This window comes from Neofelis nebulosa, chromosome 7, assembly GCF_028018385.1.
Source record: "Neofelis nebulosa isolate mNeoNeb1 chromosome 7, mNeoNeb1.pri, whole genome shotgun sequence".
Lineage (NCBI taxonomy): Eukaryota > Metazoa > Chordata > Mammalia > Carnivora > Felidae > Neofelis > Neofelis nebulosa.
This window is the reverse complement of record NC_080788.1, coordinates 138,287,372-138,311,075: the sequence shown is the minus strand read 5'-3', so window position 1 is coordinate 138,311,075 and position 23,704 is coordinate 138,287,372. Positions and strand designations below refer to the sequence as shown.

General features: G+C 54.7%; 1 protein-coding gene across 1 annotated transcript; it reads left to right on the top strand.

The window, feature by feature from the left end:
* Positions 1-13,449: 13,449 nt before the first annotated feature.
* Positions 13,450-22,699, top strand: LOC131517693 (alpha-1-antitrypsin-like). Its single transcript, XM_058740180.1, has 5 exons — positions 13,450-13,568; positions 17,988-18,646; positions 20,027-20,297; positions 21,631-21,778; positions 22,446-22,699. The coding sequence occupies exons 2-5, from the start codon at positions 17,989-17,991 to the stop codon at positions 22,680-22,682; spliced, it is 1,314 nt and encodes a 437-aa protein (XP_058596163.1). The 5' UTR covers positions 13,450-13,568; position 17,988; the 3' UTR covers positions 22,683-22,699.
* Positions 22,700-23,704: the final 1,005 nt, after the last annotated feature.

Sequence of the window (23,704 nt, the reverse complement as noted above, 5' to 3'; positions counted from 1 at the left end):
TCTCTCTCTCAAAATAAATACGCCTTTTAAAAAAGCCATTACACAAAAGGGAAATCCTCAAGGATCACCAAACCTGTATGTTTATTGCAGCATTATTTACAATAGCCGAGACACGGAAGCAACCTAAGTGTCCATCACTAGACGGTTGGGTAAGAAAGATGTGCTATATATACGCGCTGGAATGTGATGCAGCCACAAAAAGGAGGAGATCTTGCCATTGGTGAAAACATGGATGGACCTAGAAGGTATTAGGCTAAGCGACCTAAGTCAGACTGAGAAAGATGAATTCCCTATGATTCCACTTATAAGTGCCATCTGGAAAGATGAAGGCACACACACAAAGCAGAAACAGACCTATAAACACAGAGAACAAATTGATGGTTGCCGGAGGGAAGGTGACGGAGGGATAGGCAAAATGGGTGAAGGGGAGTGGGAGGCACAGGCTTCCGGTTCTGGAACGAAGAAGTCCCGGGAAGGAAAGGCACAGCGCGAAGTATGTAGTCAATGGCATCCTAGTAGCAATGTGGTGGCCAGTCTCGTGGTGAACACACCATATAATGTACAAACTTGTCCAATCACCAGGTTGTACACCTGAAACTAATGTAACATTATGTGTCAACTATACTCAGAGGAAGAATAACCTGGGGCGCCTGGGCGGCTCAGTAGGTTGAGCCTCCTACTTCAGCTCAGGTCATGATCTCACAGTTTGTGAGCTCAAGCCCCGCTCTGGGCTCCTCTCTCTCTCTCTCTCTCTCTCCCTCTCTTCCTGCATCTTGTGGGATTCTCTCTCTCTCTGCCCCTTGCGCACTCGCACTCTCTCTCAAAAATAAAAATTAATTAACTAATTAAAAATTTTTAAAAAAGAAAAGGATAAACTACAATTCAAAAAAGGAATTACCAAACTATTTGGTAGAAAATAAGTCATCATTTCAGAAGGGTTTAGGCATGAAATGTATGAAATTTAGAGATTTTAAATGCGCTCATCAAATATCTATTCAGTGGCTGTTATATATGTGTGTGTGCCAAGCACTGTGCCAGAAGCTGGGTGTGGCTGGGACAGTAAGCACTCACGAGTACCTACCTGCTTCCCTTAACCTCCCAGCTTCCCTTGCAGTTAGGTGAGGGTCATGTCCAGGATGGGGGCCAATGGACAGGGAGCAAGGTGAAGTGTGTGGCTTCCAGGCCAATGCTGTTAAGAACCAGTGTGTCCTCTCCAATTCTTTCTTTCCCTGCCCCCTTGGAAGCCACGTGTTCCAGAAGCTGTAGCTATGAGATGGAGAAAGACCCCCCAATCCTCTTGTAATACGCCCCTGGGATTTGGAGGTGGTCACAACAGCTAGTGATTTTGGCTGGAGACTCGGCATAGAACAGTCAGACGTGGCTGGGGCCTCATCAAAATAAAAGGCTTCTGCATAGCAAAGGAAATAATCAGCAAAACTAAAAGGCAACCGACAGAATGGGAGGAGATATTTGCAAATGACATCTCAGATAAAGGGTTAGTATCCAAAATCTATAAAGAACTTCTCAAACTCAACACCCAAAAAACAAATAATTCAGTGAAGAAATGGGCGAAAGACATGAATAGACACTTCTCCAAAGAAGACATCCACATGGCCAACTGACACTTGAAAAAATGCGCAACATCACTCATCATCGGGGAAATACAAATCAAAACCACCACGAGATACCACCTCACCCCTGTCAGAATGGCTAACATTAACAACTCGGGCAACAACAGATGTTGGCGAGGATGCGGAGAAAGAGGATCTCTTTTGCATTGTTGGTGGGAATGCAAGCTGGTGCAGCCGCTCTGGAAAACAGCATGGAGGTTCCTCAAAAAACTAAAAATAGAACTACCCAACGACCCAGCAATTGCACTACGAGGCATTTATCCACGGGATACAGGTGTGCTGTTTCGAAGGGACACGCGCACCCCCATGTTTATAGCAGCACTATCAACAATAGCCAAAGTATGGAAAGAGCCCACATGTCCACCGATGGATGAATGGATAAAGAAGAAGTGATATATATATAATGGAGTATTACTCGGCAATCAAAAAGAAGGAAATCTTGCCATTTGCAACTACGTGGATGGAACTGGGGGGTATTATGCTAAGTGAAATTAGAGAAAGACAAAAACCATATGACTTCACTCATATGAGGACTTTAAGAGACAAAACAGATGAACATAAGGGAAGGGAAACAAAAATAATATAAAAACAGGGAGGGGGACAAAACAGAAGAGACTCATAAAAATGGAGAACAAACCAAGGGTTACGGGAGGGGTTGTGGGAGGGGGGATGGGCTAGATGGGGAAGGGGAATTAAGGAATCTACTCCTGAAATCATCGTCTCACTATATGCTAACTAATTTGGATATAACTTTTAAGAAATAAAAAATAAAATTAAAAAAAAAAGAACAATCAGACATGGTTCTTGCTCTCAGGGGGGCTACACTCTGGCAAGAAAGATGTTCTAAGTGTTTGCAACTGTCTTTAGAGTTCAGACCTCAGATTTCACCCAAATTATAAAACTCAGTTTTAAGGGGGAAACATGGTACTGAAAACAAATTATTCCTGACTTCATTGCACTCAGACAGTCATGCAAGGAGTATTTTTTGAGCTCCTACTGTATACCAGTTACTGTTCCAGGACCTGGGGATACAGCAATGGGCAAAATAATGTTCATGCCCACATAGTCTAGTGGGAGAGACAGATATAAACAAATTAGCAAGTGGACGAATAGTACAATTAACAAATAGTAATATACAATGTAACTATAGATATATAACATCATGTCGGGTAGTGATAAGTGTCATGAGGAAGAAAGCAGATCGAGGACATTGTGTCACAGTGTAGGAGGGCAGATCCATGAGATTTCCCCGGGGGGCGGGGGGGGGGGGGAGAGAATGTTCCAGGCAAAGGGGCCAACACAGGTGAGTACCAGAGCTGTCCTGATAGGCTGGGCTCTGTGCCCAAACTCTGAGAAATGGCTAGATCCTCCAACAACAAGGGAAGCTTGTGGTCAGGCTGAGGTGGGTCCTGACAAGCTCACATTTCTGGAAAATAATTTAGGCTCTCAAATCTGTTACCATTGATTTGACCAATCTTACACCCCGGCTTTAGCTTAGTAAAGTCACCTTTTGTATCTTTCATGTTAAAGTCAATGTGGATTTCCAGGGAATTTCCTATACTCTGTGATGCCTTGGACATCTACAGCCTTGCACGACTTTCCCTGCCTAATCCAGGGGTGCCCGGATGGATCCAATGGGTTTATTGGCATACAGGAGAAAATAGTGTAAAATTTACTAATATTTTTCTCTACTTTTTAAAATGTCTATTTTTATTTGTTTTATCGAGGCCAATAATGCATCAGGACAGTTGCACATGTGTATAACTTATAAATAACTATAAGTTGGAAGTACTATTTTTTTAATTTTCCTAACAGGATGCATCAGCCCATTAGGGTAATTAAAGCCTTTATTACCCATGTCATTGTGAGTTATGGCTGCCCTCGATTCAAGAGAACAGCTCCAACCTGCCCTAGTTGACCGGATGGCCGACACACAATTAAGAATTTTGAGAAAAGATCTGAACGAGGGTTTTGGTGGGTGATGGCTTTGCATCTGGAAAATGTTCTTTAGATGCCAAAATAGTGGATTTTCCAGGGTCTCTCCTGGTTAATGAGGCTAACAGGAAAATCTTGAAAGCCAGCCATGGAGATGCCTATCCCCGGGGGGCCTCCAATCTCCAGTTAGAGGGTGCTCGCATAGTATAAACTGAACGAGGACACGTATGTGACAAACACAGACCTCAAAACATGTCCAGGCACCAGAGTCAAAGCCAAAATAGGACATGGCGGTAAGGTACATCACGTTCTCGTTGTCGTATCCAGGGGAGAAGGAGCACTGCTGGTTTTCCAGGGCAAACCTAGACAAGTCACTTAAATTCTCAGAGTTTCGGTTGCTCATCTGCAGACGAGATGATAGCAGGCAGTGACTATTGCACAGGCTTGCTGTGGGATCGCCAGGGGCCATATCCATGAGGACTGTGACCTAACACATGGCACAGGAGGAAAGCTGCCACCCTCTGCCTTGAGAAGCTTCTGTGTGCTCGGACCTACACAGCCATCTCATCCAGACCTCCCCAAAGCGCGGTAAGGTAGATACGATCTCTATTTTATTGCTGGGCTCGCAGAGACATTAAGTCATCTTCACAAGGTCCCACAGCTAGTAAACAACTGACTAAGATCTGAGCCCCGTGCTGTCTGACTTCACCGCGGAAGCTTTTCCACTCTGTCAGGCTGACATCTGGAGGCAAGGGCATTGGGAGGAAAGCCAAAGAGGGAAAAGAGAAATTCTGGGGAAGTCACATGAAAAAAAAAAAAAAAAAAGACTCTGCCAGAAACTGTCACGTATATAAAGATAGCATCTTTCTGTGTGGCTGTTAAATCAAAAGGCATTTTTAACTGTTTCATGAATGCAAACCATTCTCGCGAAAACATAAATACAGAAGAATATACAGAAGGAAGCAAAAGTCACGCCAGCTGGGAAGTGTGTGATCCCAAATAATCATTGGTTTCCCTCCTTCCAGAACCTTCTATGCATATACTTTCGTTTCTACATATGTAATCTCTTACTCTATCCAGTACACTCTGAATGACTTTGTTCTCTTACTTCTTTGTGATCAAAACAAACCAAAGACCAAGACAGAAGAGGGAAAGACGAAGACAGGAGGAATCTCTTTTTACTGAGTGTTCACTATTTGCCTATCTTTTCCAATTATTCACTTATTTGACCCTAACAACCACCCTGAGACCCTGGAGTCCCAATCTCCATTTACAGATAAGATCAGCGAAGCCTCGAGGGGTTGAGGAACTTGTTTGCGGTGAGTGGAGGCTGGCTCCAACTGTCCCCAAATCCCATGGGCCTTTCCTACCAAAGTCCACACTGTCCCAGACTCTGTCAGGGCCGTCCTCTTTTCCAAGGGTCTGCATACTAGAAAGGGGAGCCCCAGCGTCTCCTGGGATGGTGGTAATGTGTGTGTGTGCGTGTGTGTGCAAAAACATTTGCTTTCAACCCCCTGCATGAGCCTAGGCTCCAGCCACGACAGGAGGGCACTGGTCCCTTAATCCCATCTCCCCACCTTCCAGCACCTGAGCCAAGTGGCTTAGCAGACCCTTCCCCACCTGCTTCCCCCTTTAGCCCAGTGAAGGCCACAGGTGGAGGGAAGAGGGCAGAGCAAGGCTGAAAATACATGTCCTCATTGTTTGCTCTGCACAGACCTTCTTCACAGAAGGCAGTGTTGACCTAGCTTTGTTTATCTTAATTGCCCAACGCTCTGCAAAGTGGAAAGTTGAATACAGGGCCCTGAGAACCCGGGTAAGTGGGATGGCAATCATTGACTTCTCACTGCGTTTCTGGAGCCGGTTTGTAGAGAATGAATTTAAAATTTTGCATGTCTTGCCTATTGTTCGATGTGAGCACCGTTAAATTTTTCTAGACTTAGTTTGCTACACCCTAAGATTACGGAAATACTTACTAACCAGCATTTTCTCGCTTCTGTAATCTTGCTTGCTTAACACATTCTTCCCCTTCCCCCTTCCCCCTTTCTCTCCCGCCACAAGTAACGGACAAAGACTTCCCGCCAAAGGACAGACAAAGGACGCCCAATCAGAGAACAACAAATGTCTTTACTTTAAAATCAACCAATCAGGCCCCTCATAACCTGAAACCTCCCCGATGCTAATTGTCTCTGTCTATAAAAACGCTGTACCAACCCTGATCGGGGCCTCTTAGCGTCACTGGCAACGAGTGCGCGGAGGTCCAGGTTCGAACCTACAATAAACGACCCTTGCCGCTTGGCTTTGACTTACGACTCTGGTGGTCTCTTGTGGGGGGGTTTCGCAACCTCGGGCATTACAGGTTTGTTTTTGGTTCCCAGCCGTCTCATTGAATTATTTCATTTCTCTTTGCCTGCCATTAAAACAAGCATTGCATTGCCAGGAGCGGGAAAGGAAAGGGAAATAATATTTACGGAGCCTGGGCTTCCATGGCCCATGTCTCCCGTAACCTTCCCTGGAACTGGGGGAGGTCCAGATTATCATCCCCAGTCCACACAGTGGGCGAAGTGACTGGCCTCAGGTTCTCAGCGCTGGAGGCAGATCTGGGATCTGAGCCCCGGCCCCACTGCAGGCCTGGAAACCCTCATGGACATCGGGAGGGAGAAGGGAGACAGGAGGGAGCCGTTCCTTATAGAGTCGAGCATGCACTACCCTATAACTAGCTTGTCCGCCCAAGAGAAATGAAAACAGGTATCTGAGTGCTCACTGACGCTTTATTCATAATTGTCAAAGCTGGAGACACCCAGACATCTGTCAACAAAACCTAATTGTGGTACACCCATACAGTGGAACTCTACTCAGCCAGAGACATGATGAATTTCAAAAACATGATGTGGAACGAAAGAAGCCAGACGCGAAAAAAGGACACAGTGTGTCCTCCCAGTCTCTCCGCATCCTAGAAGCCAAATGGACCCGTAGAAACAGAAGTCGGAGGAGAAGTGACATTCGGTGGGAGACCAGAAGACTGATGGAGGGAGCTTCCCGGGCTGATGATGGATCTGTTCTCTTATCTCCGTCAGAGCGGCAGTTACCCAGATATACACAAATGGAAACACACGTTGAGCTGTCCGCTGAGGGTTTATGGTTTTACTGCATGTAAATAACACCTCAGCAAAAGCAAACACATACAATGTAAGACAGAGAGGCAGCGACCACGCAGGTCAGGCGGTAGCAGTGGAGAGGGGGAGGGAAGGGAGGGTTCAGGAGAGGTTTCGTGGAATCATCCTATTTATCCTCTCTGAGCCTCGCCTGCAAAGTGGATATAATGAAACGATCTTTGCAGAGCTGTCGGGAAGAGCACGGTTTGTGCACACGGTACCGGGCACCCGGCAGCCAGGGAAAGAATGAGCTGCTTTTACTGGGATTAAACTGTGAGCAGCTGGGGATGGGGGTGTGGCAGGGTCAGCTCCCGGGCAGTGGGACCGAGGAGAGAGGCCCCTGCACCTGCCAGGCCGAGTCACAGGGGAGAGGCAGAGCAGACGTGATACAATCCCCGTCCCTCGGTGGCTCAGTCCCCGAGCTGTCGTCTTCCCATGAGCCCTTCCCCTTTTCTCGTGGGGCAGACAGGGGTGGCAGATGGGGGCCGCCGCTTTTGGCGGGGGGCAGGACAGCCTCGCTCCAGGTCCTGGCTGTGAGCCCACGGCCCCTCTCCTGGGGCTGGGCCAGGGGCCCAGGGGAGGCTTCCCCACAGGATGATTTCCAGCTCAATAGACGAGCAAGTAGGTTTTCAATGTAGGAAGCCGCATGCCCCCCACGCACATCTATAGCATTTTATGGGCTTTCACCCTCTCACCCTGGCAAGACCCCTCGGCCATCTGATGAAAGACATACTCAGTTTCTGCTTCTTCCTTCTCTCCACCTCGGTTCCCCAAGCAGACTTCGAGCTCCTGTTGTGGCTCAGCACAGAGCCAGAGTCGGAAAACAGGCGGTCCTGCCCTCAGGTGACTGCAGTCCGGCGTCAGGGCTGAGCTCTGGGTTCTGTGCCCTTGCCCCGCAGGCACACGGCCTGATTCCATCTATCCCCCTTCGCCACTCGCCAGCTCTGTGACCTAGGGCTAGCTGGCTTTTCTATGAGCCTCAGTTTCCTCATCTATAAAATGGGGGTAACAAAAGCACCCACGTCCTAGGCCTATGGGTGGGTGAGCTAGTTCTGGGGGCAGCACACGCTCAGCTCTAAGGAACGGCTCCCTCCTGTCGTGAGGATGAGAGAATTCATCTCCCTGAAATGCTTTAGAATGGCTCCTGGCATGCACGAGGTGCTTATTAATTGTCAGCTCTCACCATAAATACTCCAAAGCTTGCTGTGGAAGCAGCAAGGAGGGAGACGTCCCCGGGCACGGCCACGTTGTGGGGGTGGGAGGTCAGGAAGGCTCCTCGGTGACTTCATCCGGGTCCCGGACGTGATGACTCAGGGTGTCCCTCCCGGGACAGAGCGGCCTGTCCCAAAGCCTGTCCCAAGGCGGCCTGTCCCAAAGAGGCACTGCTGAGAGGGACCAGGGGAGGCGGTGTGGTCTGTGGTCACGGGCACGGATCAGCAAACTTGTTCTGGAAAAACCAGGTAGTACAGAAGCCTAATTTTAGGCACGGCAGGCCCCTCGGTTTCTGTCACAACCATTCTATTCTGTCACCGCAGCATGACAGCAGCCGGGAACGGTAAATGAACGGTGTGACTGTGTTCCCATGAAGCATTCTATGTGGACGCTGATTTTCGTGTTACAAACCCCTTCCCCACACCACCTTGACCTCTGCTTCTGTTGCCACACCCCCCTCCCTGGCTGTGACCCGGCTGTCCCTCTTTTATGAGGACCCCATATGATGATCAGGGACAGAGAAAGAAAGGGAAGGATGGGGGAGGGAGAAGGAGGCAGACTGGCCACACTGTCAGCATCAGGGTAACGCTCTGTGCCTCAGTTTCCTCATCTGTACTAAGGGGATATATGCCACCCACCGTCCAGGATTAAAACAGAGCCCAGCAGGGGCACTTGGGTGGCTCAGTCGGGTAAGCATCCCACCCTTGGTTTCTGCTCAAGTCGTGATCTCACGGTTCGTGAGCTTGAGCCCCGAATCGAGCTCTGCTCTCCCCTCTATTTCTCTCTCTGCCCCTCCCCCCACTCTTGCTCAAAATGAATAAAGTTTAAATATAGACAAGTAAAGAAAACAGAGCCCAGCAGACAGTAAGGGCTTGAGAAGTATCAGCCACACCACACGTGATGACAAGCCCACTGGAGTCAGTCTGGGTCTCTGTCCCAAAATGAGAGCAGCGAAAGACTCCTTAAAACCAAGCAAACAGAAACTCTTAATGTCAACAGGAATGAAGACAACAAGGTAAATCGTACCATTTCCACCCAAGGTCAGAGCTGGGTGAGTTCAAAGATCCCTAATTGCCCTCTTTATCTGAGCCACCCACGCAGGGCTCGAATTTCTGGAAAACAAGTCCCAAAGTCCTTCAGGGTCTCCCTTGGCCCCCGTGCAGGAGGGGGTCCTGCACGTCCGGTGCTGGCCGGGGTCCCTAGGAAGACCTTTGCCACACCTGCTCCCTTCCTCCCCCAGAGAGGGCTGCTGGCACCGTGTCTAGGGACAAGAGAAGAGAATGGGCCTGGATCACCGCGTCGTTGCTGGAATACAAGTGCATGCTTTCCGAAGGTCGGCTAACATCGCTAAGAGGAGAAAAGAGGAGCCCGTTGGCCAACGTGTGGCAATTGACCATCCTAAAGGAAATAGCGCCGTAGTTGAACGGGATAAGTTGAGCCTCCCAAAAGCTGAGAGGCCATGATGGCCATAATGGCCCATAAATTCAAGAGAGTAAAGTTAAAGTGCAGGAAGGGTTAGTTATACCAAAAACGCTAGCTCTCTTAACTTCAACACGTAGGGGTTAAAGCTACAGATGCGTGCTCTATGCCTTCTACCGACTCTGTTAATAGAACACACTTACAACGCATGCGTTGGCCTCCTTTTTCTCTGAGTAAGGACGAGCCGAGAAGGCTCTGGATAAGCCAGACATTTCCAGAAAAAGCAAGAACCGAACCACACACAGGAAGCAGGCCCAGAGGTGCCATCCAGGAGGGAAGAAGGCCCAGTAGGGGGTTGCAAGTTGGATGATTTGCAAGGTGCCAACCGGCCGCAAATTCACGGCGCAAACTGAACTCGTGTCCTGGGAGAGAAAGCCAGGAGCATCCGACCAACCCTACTAAAGTGAACGGGCTGGGAGAAGGCAGACACACACGGGTGTCCGTGACATTCAAGAGCAGGCCTGGTGTAAAACACCCCACGAGCATCAGTTCCCTTGAGCCTCTCTGAGAAAAAGACCCATTATCCCCATTTCGCATTGATTCCTCACAATCCTGGGACAAGTGATACCTCTTCGGGGCACCTGGGTGGTTCAGTCGGTTAAGCAACTGACTTCGGCTCGGGTCACGATCTCAGGGCTCGAGGGTTCAAGCCCCGCGTCGGGCTCTGTGCTGACAGCTCAGAGCCTGGAGCCTGCTTCCGATTCTGTGTCTCCCTCTCCCTCTCTTCCTCCCTTGCTCGTTCTCTGTCTCTCTCTGTCTCTCAAAAATAAATAAGCGTTAAAAAAATTCAAAAAGCAACGAGGGATACCTCTTATCGCGTGTATTACGGATGAGGGAACCGAGGCAAGCGGTGAAGCTTTCGCAAAGGACAGCCGGTGGTGTAGTTCAGGCTTGAACCCAGGCGTTTAGCTCCTGAGCCCGTGCCCTAACCACCACCCCACGCTGCCCCCTGAGGAAGAGAGCCGGTGCCGGGGGACCAGAGAGCACGTGAGAGCTCCAGCGTTGCAAGGGGCCGTCGGCACAGTCCAGGGAGCTCTCCCAATGGCCCCGAAATGCCCCTGAAGTACACCCCACTCTCCTGACCCGCCTGGTCACCCTCCCCCTCATGCCCTTTCCACTGCAGACACAACAGCTCAGCGCTCAGGCTTCTCCCACCTCTAGGCAGGGCCTGGGGACGGGGAGGGGGACCCCAGAAGCTTCGTATTTAAACCAGCCCACGGGCTCTTCCGAGGATGCGTTCAATCCCAGCGCATCAGCTCAGAGGCTGCAATCAACAATTCCAGCAGTAACCAAGCGGACCAGACCTGCCCCACCATGGTTTTTGGTTCATGGAATGCTGTCCTCGAGAAAGGTCACTGGGTGCCCCCTCCCAACCAGGATTCTATCCCAGCTCAGTTTCCCCAGATCATCCCACCCCTTCTTCCTGGATCAGGAGCCCTCTGCCACCAACCTGCCCGCCCACGCTGAGGCTGCAGAAAATCCTAAGACAGTGGGGATGGGGGAGTAGGAGGGCGGGGAGGTAAGGAAGAGTTGAGCGTGGAGTCCTGATTCGAACGGGACAGGGTCCCTGAGCCCCTCACGTGGCCCAGCCCCTGCTGGGACGTCTGGCATCCCTTCTGCACCCAGCCAGAGTCCGGGACATATACCTCTGCCATACACGCAGACCCTTCTCAGCTTCTGTGGGGGTCTCATTGGGCATCTGTCAGGTGGCTCAGTGCTCCCCTCCACGGCTGGCCCTGGAAACCCCCCGAGATGCTGGTGCCAGGCCGTGGGCTAGGAGGGGGACTGACACCTGTTGTCTCCTTTAACCCTCTGAGCCCAGGGCCACCCTCCCTCTGACAGAGGCTTATGGACACAGCCAGAAGAGCAGGTGACAAGCAGGACTGCCTGGGCCAGGAAGGGCTGACTGGCACCCGCCCGGCTACCCACAGCTTTGTGCTGGGCGGCTTCCTGTCCCAGTTCCCCGCCCCTCCCAGACCTGCTGCCTCGGACACCCAGAGTCTCCTTCCTCCAAGGCTGGTAGAGACCGTGCACTCCTTTGGGCGCACACAGAGTCTCAGAGGAGGCAGAGGAGGCCAGACTGTCACAGGAGGTGTGGAGGCCAGCACAGCACAAGGATCACAGGTAGAGGGGGCATGGGGCGGTCCCTCCCACCAGCCCCGAGGCCACTGGGCCGGGGAAGCCAAGCTTGGTAAGAGCATGGACGGGGGGGGGGGGGGGGGGCACTTGGTGTTGTCCATCCACTCTCTGCAAGAGGTGGGGGGCGGGCAGCTGGGGTTGGAAGGAGGCCATTGTACAGATGGAGAAACTGAGGCACGGGGAGAGGAGGAGATGCTCGGGAGGTATGGAGGTCAAGCCTCGCCTCAATCACAGCCCAGCTCTCTGAGCCATGGGGGGGGGGGGGGGTGTAGAGCCCCAGGGGGGAGGTGCCCAGCCAGCCAGCTGAGGGGAAGGAGCCCGAAGCCATATCATGGAAGTAGGGGGGCAGGATGGGAGTGGGGCTTCTTCCCCTCTCTGAGCTTGTTCTGCTCTGTATGGGGGCTGGCAGGTGCTCCCCTCACAGGGTCACTGAGAGCACTGGATGGGAGAGCCTGGGGGGGATAGTCCTGGAATGCCTCCCCCCGCCACAATGACACCAAGGAAAGCCACTGGCACGAGGTAGGGCCCCCATCACAAGGGCTTACTGAGCACACCCGATGTTGGGCTCTGAGCTAACCTTGAACTACTGCGTTGAATCCTCACAGCGGCCCATCGAGGCGGGTACTGTTGCGATCTTCATTTCACAGGTGGGGAAACTGAGGCACGGGGAGGTTAAACAGCTGCTCTGAGATCTCACAGTCAATGAATGGGGGAGCTGGGTTCCCGGGCCTGAACCCGTGTCCCAGAGGAAACTACAGGTCGTCCGCCTGGCAGAGTCCCACACTTGCGACCAGGGGAACGAGAGGAGGGACAGAAACGCACTCACCCACTCATCTGCCCCTTCGACAAATGCCCGTAGAGCGCCTATCCTGTGCCAGGGACCGTCAGGGTGCACAGAGAGCGGGTGAGGTCTGCCTTAGGTTTCTAAAGGGATCACGGTCAAGTGAGGCCCTGCCAAGCCTCTGCCCTGTCCCACCGTCTCCGCCCCCAGCGGCGCTCCAGGGGGCTGTAATAGCCCCAGAACAGGGCCACATGCCCAGGAAAATCCAAGCAGCTTGTGAACCACATTCCTCTGCCGGGAGCCACACCCAGTGGAAACAGTAACAGGCTGAGGCTGGCCAAGAACTAAGCCTCCTCCTGCCCGGAGAAGCCTGGAGAGCAGGGCTGAGCAGAGGGCTGTGCGGGCCAAACAGAAGAGCCTTCTGTTCACCTGGCACTTTATAGAAGTGGTCGCGTACGTCCCCCGACACCCCCGCTCGGAAGCCGGACTTCCAAACCCCTACGATGCAGACAAAAGCCCCTCCTGGTTCAGAGAGGTGAAGCAGCTTGCCTGAGGCAGCACAGCCCTTCTTTATCAATTTGCCATCTGCCCCCTGGCCTGTGCCTGTGGCCGCCCGTGCCAGCCTAGAGCGGCTGTGTCAGCATTGGTCAGGGCCCGTTCACCCCTCAGGAAAATCGAGAGGTTTTTCGCATCTGGGGCTAGCTGGCTGACTATGGACAAGCAACCTCTCCGCTCCGGACCTCAGTTTCCCTGTCCGCCAAATGTGCTTTTAACTTCCCCGCCTGCGCCCAAGGCAGCAGCGCGTCTCCAGCAGGAGGCATCTCAAGGTGGCTCCTTGCCACCAGTGGGGCAGCCACTGAGAACTCCCCAGGGGGAGGGTAAGCCACCAAAGTGATGCTGTCCCAAAGAGTGCCTGAGTCATGCCCCCGCCCCCACCCCCACCCCCGTGGATGCAGGACGCTGTGGTTTATGAGCTGGGCACAATGACTCCCTTTCGTGTAGGGAACAGAGGGCTGCGTGCCGTCCAGACAGAGCACACAGGGGCTGTGCGAGTGGGCAGCTCAGAACTGGCCTATGGACTTAGTCCCTATTTGCTCCTCTGATAACTGGGGTGACCTTAGTTAATATTCACCAGCAGCCTCCCCCGTCGTCCCTCTGGGTCCACTGCTTAAATACGAGCCACAACTAGGCTCTGTCTCCTCAGCTTCGGTCACCAGCCCCGGCCTGGGACAGTAAACCGTAAGTATGCCTTCCACTGGGGGAGCCTCCGGAGAGGCCTCGGGGCCCCTGCACTGCCAGGCAGGCCGCGGGAATGCGGAGAGGGTGGCACAGGCCGGGGCCGGACCCCCTGTCGTCACAGCAAGAGCAGCCCTGGAGCTCCTTTTCTGCTCCCAAGCCTGCCCAGGGCCTCCCAAGGTCCTACTGGAGAAAACACTGGCCCTCTGTGAGTGGTGTGTACGTGGGACCCCGGGAGGGAGGTGGGCAGAGCTCTTGTGTCCTTCCCATGGGCTGCCTCCTGCAGGGCTCACCGCCTTCCCTATGCCTGGGGGCGTATCTTCTCCCCGCTTCTAAGGATGAGAAAGATAAGGCCCAGAGAGGGACAGTGGGGAGCCCGGACTCATATAGGGACCTCGGGGGAGGCAGGTGGGACCGGAGCCCAGAGTTCCAGCCGTGCACTCCATCCTCCATGGATATGCCCAGATCAGAACCACGCTGGGCTTCCCTGTCCGTGGGCTTCTGGGCGCCCTCGTTCGTGGCGCAAGATCCAAAACCCTGGGAGGGCACCGTCCTTGGGGCTCGGAGCTGTGCTCCTGACCCCTTGCTGTAGCCAGGCGGCTGCTGATCTCCTTACATGCGGTCAGGACTTTAGACCTCACAGCAGCCTTTTGCGGTGGTTACTGAGGTTATTTCCATTTTACAGATAAGGAAGTCAGGAACAGAGAAGTTTAGAACTTGCCCCAAATCACACACTCTCCAGGATTCAAACTGAGGCTGCCTAACTCCAGAGCTCACGTTCCCAAACCTCCTCCCCCTGCCAACATAATCGTCTCGGGTCTTGGGTGCCAGCTGGGGAATGGGAAGCCTGGGCTGGCCTCGAGGCCTCTTTGATGCTGGGTGACCCTGGACCACTGCTCAACCTCTCTGTCCCCTTGGACAAACCGTAGACAGCTTTTGCCCTCTTTCCCCTCACCCCACCCCTCCAGCCTTGATCTCCAGAGCACGGGAAGGATAAAATGTCTCTGTCATCGGTTTTTGGAGACAGAGGCTACAAAAATGGCCAAGGCCACCAGACTCCCACGTGGTGCTCCAAAAGGTCCATAACAATATCAGTAACGGCTGAGGCTCCCTGGCAGCTGACAGTGTGTGAAGCGTTTCTTGGCACTTTGCACATATTTAATTTGCACCGTCGCTCCATGAGGAAATGCACGTGGTCATCTCCCGGAAACGGAGATTCAGAGAGGTTAAGTAACTTGCCCAAGGTCACACAGCTGATATCGAACAGAACACAAGCCTTCTGGCCTCATAGCCTCTGAGCTTAGCCACAAGCGATGCTTCCCCCCTTCCCTGAGCCAGACCACTCCACCGATTTCCTGTTTCAAGGTGTCTGGCTTCAGCTTTGTACACAGAGAAGGACTGACGGCCAAGTTCCGGAATCAAAATGCTTAGTTAAGATGAAATCCCAGATTCATAAGCAACCAGGTCTATGGCTTTCAGTAAGTTACTTAACCTCTGTGACCCCAGTTTCTCCATTTCTAAAACGGGGCTGATAGTAATTCCCACTTTGTAGGGTAAGCTTTGTCGGGGACATTAGATGACACAGAGACAGTGAAACACCTGGTATTTACTGGACCCGATGACAGTGACGGTGACGCTGAGGCACAGGTTTGGGCACAGAATTGAATTTAAAATTCTCCGAAACTCAGAGGCCGTTCATCGCTGAGCACGGACCCTCTTCTCTGGTCCTGGGCAATATGGCAACCGGCCAGGAAGAGACCTGCCAGTTTTTCCACTTGAACCCTACCTGTGCGTAGGTACGAGGGCGTCCACACCTGGCAGGTGCCCACCCACCCGTCACCTTGTCTGCACCTCACATCTGCCACGCACAGGCATCTTCCCTCCGCTTTACAGACAGGAAGCCGGGGGTCAACGGAGTGAAGTCACCTGCCCAAGGCTATCGCCCACAGGTGGTTGAGCTGAATCACACCTGGGCTTATTCAGGGCCAGGTTTTAGCAGGTGGTTGATGCCCCAGTGGCTTGCCTGGACCCCACTGGGTCACCCGGGATCATTCATTTTATGCTTGTGGGTGGAAATGGTATTTGACTAGGCAAAGAGATGGCTCACTTCACGGGCCCCCTCCCTGGCAGACTGCTCCCACCTGCCCTGGATGCCGGAAATGTCGCCATGACGTCCTCATTCTTGAGGTTTAAAGCTCGGTCTCTACACGTCCGAGTGCCCCCCCGTCCAGGACACCATCTTCCCCAGCATCAGGCTCTGGGGGCGCCGGGTGCCGCCTTTGACCGAAGGGCGTGGAGAAAGCAGAAGGCTGGGGGCCCTGAGTTGGAAGGAGCAACTGAGAGGCAAAGGGAAGCCAAGAGGAGGCTCAAGCCCCACGTCAGCGTCCCCCGGGGCCGGTTCTGACGCCCACAGAGTCTGAGACCCGAGGACACGGCTGTCTCAATCTGCCGTTCAAGTGGTAGGGAAACCAAGGCTCATTCCAGCTCTGCCACTGATTCGCTGTGTGGCCTTGGCAAGGCCCTGACCCTCTCTGAGCCTCAGACTTTTTACCAGAGTAGGCGATGTTACACGCACCGAGACGGCTGTGCCCACGACGGCGGCGGCCCCTCCGCAGCCAAGCCCCCCAGCCAGCAGCCTCCCTCCTCCGAGGGAGCCTCTCCCACCCCCCACCTCCCCTCGCCCCACCCCTCACTCCATTTCGCATCAGCAAACCCAGACCACTGCTAACCGAGAATCCAACGTCAGTGCAGGGGAAACTCATTCAGATCTCCCCCCACCTGGATTTCTACAGCTGCGTGTGGTCGGTCATATTTGGATTATTTAGAGCCACGAAGGCCAGGAAAGGGGTGGTGGGTCTTGTGCTGGGTCTTGCTGTTTTGTCCCAAAGACACCCGTAAAGGTCGGGGAGGCTACACGAGACCCAACGTTTCTTATTCCCAGCTTTTTCCCCTCTGGGTTTCAAATTCCAACTTTAAGGATTCCTCTGCCTTTTTGTGCTTGATGGTTTTCATTACATGAGAAGCAGCTACCTGATGTGGCCGTGAGCACGTCCTCCTCTGCTCGGGCCTCAGTTTCCCCACCCGTGAAGACAGAAGGTTGTGCTGAGGGGGTGCAGGCTGGCGGCCCGTGGCGGGGCCACATCTGGGGCAGGGGGAGCTCAGAGGGGCAGGGCGGGCTCTGGGTCGCTGTGAGTGATGTGGACTGTGACCAGCGCCAGGCAGAGCCTGCTCTAGCTGGTTCAGCCATGAGCCTTACTGCTTCCTCTTGTGTCCCCAGAGCCAGAGGACCCATGTCCGTCCCCGGCCTGCCCTCTGAAGGCCTCTGGTTGTAAGCCCCTGCCAGCCGCCAGAACCCGTCAGGGTTCAGTCTGGTGTCCGACTTACTTCACCGGCTTCTCCCAACAAGCTCACTCTCTATAGGAGGCAACAGGAAAACCAGAGAGACTGAGTGGCTTGTCCTGGTCACCCAGCTGGTAGTGACAAAGCCCACCTTAGAACTCAGGTCCGTCAGAAAAAGAAATGCTTTTTCAACGCCTACCCCCCTGCCCCACGTACGCGCACAAACCCCTAATCTGGGGAAATCAGTATGTCGACCGTCCACGTCACCGCCGACCCCAGCTTTGGGACGGAGGTGTGGCGAGGATGTGTGGGTAAGCTGGCTGCAGGGACTGGACGCCCTTCACGTGGCCGAGGCCCCAGACCCCTGTGGGGCTGGCTGTCCTTCAGCTCCGGCAAAAGTGCTAGGGGCTGAAGCTCACCCTGCGTGCTGAGTGGGGTCGGCCCCCCGGCCCCTTGTGACCTGGCTGTGTGTCACTGGGCGAGATCTCGCCCCCTCTGGGCAGCAGCCTCGTGTCCGGTAAATAAAAAGAGTTCATGAAAGTGTTCCCGTTCCCATCCAGTCGTACCTGAGCCTGATCCGGCCCATTTCCCGGGTAAGTGTGCACAAATCTCCCGTGCTCATTGTTGCCTTAGTTTCCCCTTTTGTGGAGCAGGGACTGTGGCACACAGGCCACTGAGGGTGTTAGTGCCACTGCCAAGACCCAGCCTGCCCGGGTCTGTGATTCCGGGCCTGCTACTTTCCTGCCCTGTGGCCTCGGGCAGGTGACTTAAACCTCTCTGGGCCTTTGGTCTCCTCATCTGTAAATGGACGATTGTCATATGCCCTGGGTCACAGGCCATTACAAGAGGGCCAGAGAGGGGACGGCAAGGGGCTTACAAGGGGGCCTGGCAGGTGGGGAGCCCTGTAGAGCCTCTGCTGCTGTTCCGTCCTCCACGATGAGGGCGAAGGGAAGTCCTCAGCACTGGGCCGGCACACGGTAGGGGTTCGGTAAGCTCTGGATGCTTCCCGGGATGTCAGTCAGTGGCGGGGGGGACTCAGCGTGCGGCCTGACATGGGCGTGGTGCCCCCTCTCTGTCTCGCAGGATGATGTCATCCTCCATCACGTGGGGCCTCCTCCTGCTGGCGGGTCTGTGCTGCCTGGTCCCCTGCTCCCTGGCTGAGGGTCTCCAGGGAGACGCTGTCCAGGAGACGGTTGCATCCCAACACGACCATGAGCACCACGAGGCACCAGCCTGCCACAAGATCACCCCGAACCTGGCTGACTTCGCCTTCAGCATGTACCGCCAGGTGGCCCATGAGTCCAACCGCACCAACATCTTCTTCTCCCCCGTGAGCATCGCCGCGGCCTTTGCGATGCTGTCTCTGGGGAGCAAGGGTGACACTCGCACCCAGATCCTGGAGGGCCTCGGTTTCAACCTCACCGAGAGAGCAGAGGGTGAAGTCCACGAAGGCTTCCAGCAGCTTCTCCACACCCTCAACCGACCAGACAGCCAGCTGCAGCTGACCACCGGCAGTGGCCTGTTCATCAACGAGAGCGTGAAGCTTCTGAACAAGTTTCTGGAGGACGTCAAGAACCTGTACCACTCAGAAGCCTTCTCTGTCAACTTCGGAGACAACCAAGAGGCCAAGAAACGGATCAACGATTACGTAGAGCAGGGAACCCAAGGAAAAATTGTGGATTTGGTCCAAGATCTTGACAAAGACACAGTTTTTGCTCTGGTGAATTACATTTTCTTTAAAGGTAAGGTTGTAACAGCCACCTGAGCTGACTCTCACGAGAACGTCCAAAAATAGTCTCAAACACACAGTTCTTAAACTTGCCGTGGCAGGGCAGGGTGACTAAATCAGTGCACCTCTGCATATGTCATTCAACTAAGGTCAGGGGACGATGGGTGGGACAGTCAGATCGTCCTCTTCTCTGCAGGACTTTTCAGAGCCTTTAACGTCTTAGTGTACGTTGTCAATCCCCAGCAGGGAGGGAGGTGAAACAGGCAGGCTTAGCAGAGCGTATGAAGGGAAGGGGCGTTCTGGGAACACACTTCTGACAACTCCAGTGCGGTGGAGGGAGGGACAGCTCTGGAGACAGAAACACCAGGGTGCAAACCTTTCCTCTATCGCTTGTTAGCTATTTGACTCTAAGCTATTTGACTCTAACCTCTTTGAGGCTCTGGTTTCTTCTCTGTAACGGACACATAATCATGCCCTTGTTGGCGGGTTTCTGTGAGGACTGAACAAGTTACAAAGAACATGGGGCTGCCTGCTCGCGCAGCAGGTGCCCAGCTGAACTTGAACCTCAGCCTGGCCTCCTCCCTGAGGGATGGCAACGTGGAGGGGGGGCGGTGGAGGGTGCCTGCGGGCCCCAGAGGGCACTCCAAGGCAGTGGAAATGGCCTGGGGCAGGGAGGTAAGAGCAAGGCCAGGGATGCCTCCTCCCCGCTGCGGGCTCCTCGCTCTGGAGGCAAGAGTGTGATGGAGAGCACGGGGCCAGAGCGGGCAGATGTTAGGTCCCAGCTCTGCTGTGTGACTTCTGGTGGGTCTGGCCCTTCTCCGGCCTCAGTCTCCATCCCTGTGCAATGGGGAAGTTGGGCACAGGGGTTCCCGGGGCGCCCTCCCTCTGGGCCTGGCCCGGACAGTGCTGCTGTCTCGGTGCAGTGGAGGGGAGCTACCCAGGCATCGCCATTCTGCCCAGTGGTCCAGGGAAAGGCTTGGGGTGGGGGCGAGAGCGATTTCCTGAATGATAAGAGCCGCCCGTTAACAAGGGGCAGGGAGACTCCCACAGGGACGTGCCGAGTATGACTGATGTCAGGAATTTTCATTTAGCATCCCCCAAGCCACCCTCAAATACATGAGCAAGAAATACAAGTGAAAATGCTCGCTTTACATATCCAGACTGGCAGGCCTTTGCCTCGATATCAGAGACCTTCTGGACCCTCCTCCGGGCTTGCATTCTTCTCTCCAACGTCCTTTCGGTGGACTGTTCATGGCAGCCCCATTTTACAGGTGGTGACACTGAGGCTCGGAGAGAGGTTGTCTCACCAAGGAGACTCGGGGCTTTTTTATCCCCCCCTATTGTCCAAACCTTCCCCCACCGCCGGCTGAAGCCCACCTTCCTTTCCCTCCAGGCAAATGGGAGAAGCCCTTCGAGCCCGAGCATACCGCAGAGGAGGACTTCCACGTGGACGAGGACACCACGGTCAGGGTGCCCATGATGAGCCGCCTGGGCATGTTCGACGTCCACTACTGCGACACGCTCTCCAGCTGGATGCTGCTCATGGACTACGTGGGCAACGCCACAGCCTTCTTCATCGTGCCCGACCAGGGCAAAATGCAGCATCTGGAGGAAATGCTGAACAGGGACATCCTGGCCAAGGCCCTGGAAGAGAGACGTTCCAGGTGATTCCCAAACCAGAGAACAACCCGGGAGCCGCCACGTCCGGCCGGGCCCCAGGGAGGGAGGGCGGCCCCACGCACCGTGCGCCCCACAGCAGGGCAGGACCTGGTGTCCCAGACCCAGGCTGGCATCGTTCAAACCGCACCGGCCGGGCTCCGTGACAGGACGGTGCCCGCGGTGAGGAGGCCAGAGACCTGTCCTTGGGGACTCGCTCCCCCACCGGGGACACCGTCCCTTCCCGGTGCCAGCACACGCCCTGGGAGGACCACGAAGGGAGAGGTGGGCTTCTGGCGAGGGGGGCAGCGGATGTGGAGTCAGAGCATACAACGCCCGGGGCCGGACGGGGACAGCCTGCCTGGGGTCGGCCGGGAAGGCAGAGGCCCCCGGGGAGGGACCCTCGGGCGCACCTTGGAGCAAGGTTTGGGCTCCTCTGTCACTAGACCGGTGTGGACTGATTAGGTCCCCGTAGTGAGGTAACGCATGAGCGTGCACCCCAAATTAGTGCATGAAACGCCCAAGCCCTCGTGACCTAGTTTATCCTCCACACGATGACAAGATACACGCACGTATAAATGTAGCAATGGGAACGTATATAAATAATCAAGTCAAGTACAATTCATACATGAAACTGACACCCAGAAGAATACATAATAAGCAAAGCCGTGCTTAAGTGAATATAAAGACACGAAAGAGCATAAGGGTACAATTAAAATAGTAGGTTTTAATACCTCCTCAGCCCACCCCCACCCCCCACTCCTGGGCTGCCTGCGCCAGAGGCTGAAAGAAGAATCAGGCGGTGCAGAATCCGGATCGGGTCGAGCGGAGCCTCAGGGCCAGTCAGCTCGCTCTGGCAGACCCTGCTCGGGGCCACACGCCGGCCCCACGGAAAAGCAGAGCGGGGCATTCGGCCCGTGGGCTCACGCATGACTCGCCGAGCAGATGTCCCTCCACACCCACCCCACGTTCCCCTGGGATTCGGGCTCCGGGGAGGTCCCGGTCTGGGGGACACCTGACCCTGCAGGGCAGTGCGCTAAGCGCTCCCCAGGGGACTTCCTGGAGGGCTGCTCGGAGGAGGCAGGAGGCGGCATCTGACACTTTGCAGGATAAGCCATCCCTGTGATTCTACATCCTCTGACCCCGGTGGGGGGGGGGGGGGTGAAGGAGCTAGAAATGGAATAATGGAATAACCCGTGCACACCTCCAGCCCTCCCGTGGGGGCAGGGCGAGGGCCACTGACAGGGAGAAACAACCAGAAAGCGCTCCCCAGGGGAGCGCTCAGTGAGCTCACAGCGCTCAATGCTGTGAAACGCCTTTGTTTCTGAACCGTCGTCACAGGTCTGCCAATTTACATTTGCCCAAACTGTCCATTTCTGGAACCTACGATCTGCAAACCATCCTGAGAAAAATGGGCATCACCAAGGTCTTCAGCAACGAGGCGGACCTCTCAGGGATCACTGAGCAAGGTCCCCTGAAGCTGTCCAAGGTGAGTGTGTCCCTGGTGGCCATTGGCCACTGGTGCGTGTGGGGGACAAAGGGACACAAACACCTCTGCAGACTGAGGTCCCTGACGAGCGCCCTGGATCCACTGAGACTGGAATGTGGGCAGGTGACAATGGAGGAGGTGGCCTCACGTGCTTCTGGCACTTTAGGGACCTCCTCCGCACTTGTGGCACTGACCCTCTGGGTCATTTTTGGCCAGGGCCTTCCCTTCTTTGGGCCTCGATGGACCCATAGTTACAAAGACAGGCTGGGGCTCAGGGATGTCAGAGGACTTTTGCCCCTGCGTCTGTGACACTGGGAGCCATTGGCCAATCACTGAGTCGAGCTGAATGAGTGATTTTGCCTGAAGATACCATTTATTCAGAAAATTAAAGGTGACTAAAGCCACAACCGCAGCTCGAAGGCTGGCTGGGAACTGAGTGCCTGGTGTGGACCAGATGCAACGAAGGTGCCCGTCAGAGTCCTGGGCCCCAGGGCGCTTGACATCAGGGAGGGAGGCCATGGATGGGGAAGGACAGGCCAGGTGGAGAAAGGCCCACGTAAGCCCCTCCCTGGGCAACACCCCCCTCCTTGGGCCTCGCTCCCAGGGCTGGGTTGGGGACGGCAGCCCATCCCCACTCAGGACAGGCCGCCGTGCTCTCGCCCTGTAGGCGCTGCATAAGGCCGTGCTGACCATCGACGAGAAAGGGACAGAAGCCGCTGGGGCCACATTTATGGAAGCCATCCCCATGTCGATGCCCCCAACTATCCAGTTCAACAGGCCCTTTGTGATCATCCTCTACTACAGAAACACCAAGAACATCCTCTTCGTGGGAAAGGTGGTGAACCCCACCCACACAAAACCTGGCTTTCTGGATTCAGCCCCCTCCCCAGACGACAGACATTAAAGAATGATCCGGCCCAAGCTTGTGTGTGACCTCCTTCATCCTTCACCTGAGTCTCCCCTTCCATCCCCCCGGCAGTGTGTGGAATGTGGGTCACAGCAACCTTCGGTGTCCACTGTTTACTCTCTATCAGGCCTTCCCACTGTCTGGGAGCGGTGCTGGGCCGGGGCGAAATGTTTGCCCCGGTCACTCTGGAAAAGCTCTAGGCTTTCAGTCTTATCTGGGGGTCCCCGAGGGGACATCGCAAGGGCTCAGATTCCAGCCCCCAGCCCCCAGCTCCCACTGGGCTCCCCCTGCCCCGCTGGTGCTCGCAGCGCCCCCCACGACAGCCCCTCCCCCTGCTGCCCCTCAACCTCGAGGCTGCCTCCCTGTTGCTTCCAGAACCTTCCACTCACACAGGGGCACTGAGCTGCCGCATCTCCAGCTGCAGAGAGAGAATACTTGGTTCCTTTCCCTCATCCCGCCTTCCCACCTGAGGCTTGGGCTCCTACCAGTCAGAGCTCTTTCCTGCAAAAATCTACGGCCGATCTCTCCTGGCAACTTTTTCAGTGGGGCCGGACTGGGAACACACGCTTCTGCCCTCGTTCTTCCTTCTCTGCTCCTGGAGAACACATTACCCCTAGAAGCAGGTGGGATTTCTACCTGCTCTGCTCCCCACATGGGCCTCTGGGTCTCGGTCCGTGTCACCTGCTCAGACTAGTCCCGGGCTGCCAGCAACAACCCCCCCCCCCGCCCCCCGCAAGACACTTAACCTGTGTCCTCCTCTACCTAATCATGTGGCCAAGTTGTGAACGGCTCTGGAAAGTCATCACAGTGGTTCCTTGGTCATGGCAAAGGAAGTAGGTCATCAAGCCCACGAACCTTACCTGCCCTCCCTCGGCTAAGCTGCGACAGGGGACACTTTCCATCTTGCCTTATGCCTGCCCCACAGCCCTCCATGCAGTGTTCTGAGGGAAACCACAACTCCTATACCACAGCTGTGGCCTTGCCGGGAGCAGCCCTTTTCACTAAGGGCCATGTGGCTC

Excerpts from the sequence above, each read along its gene's own strand:
- LOC131517693 (XM_058740180.1), top strand. The coding sequence starts at position 17,989 with ATGATGTCATCCTCCATCACGTGGGGCCTCCTCCTGCTGGCGGGTCTG. Across the intron at positions 18,647-20,026 it reads GAATTACATTTTCTTTAAAG|GCAAATGGGAGAAGCCCTTC; the intron begins GTAAGGTTGTAA and ends CTTTCCCTCCAG. Across the intron at positions 20,298-21,630 it reads CTGGAAGAGAGACGTTCCAG|GTCTGCCAATTTACATTTGC; the intron begins GTGATTCCCAAA and ends CCGTCGTCACAG.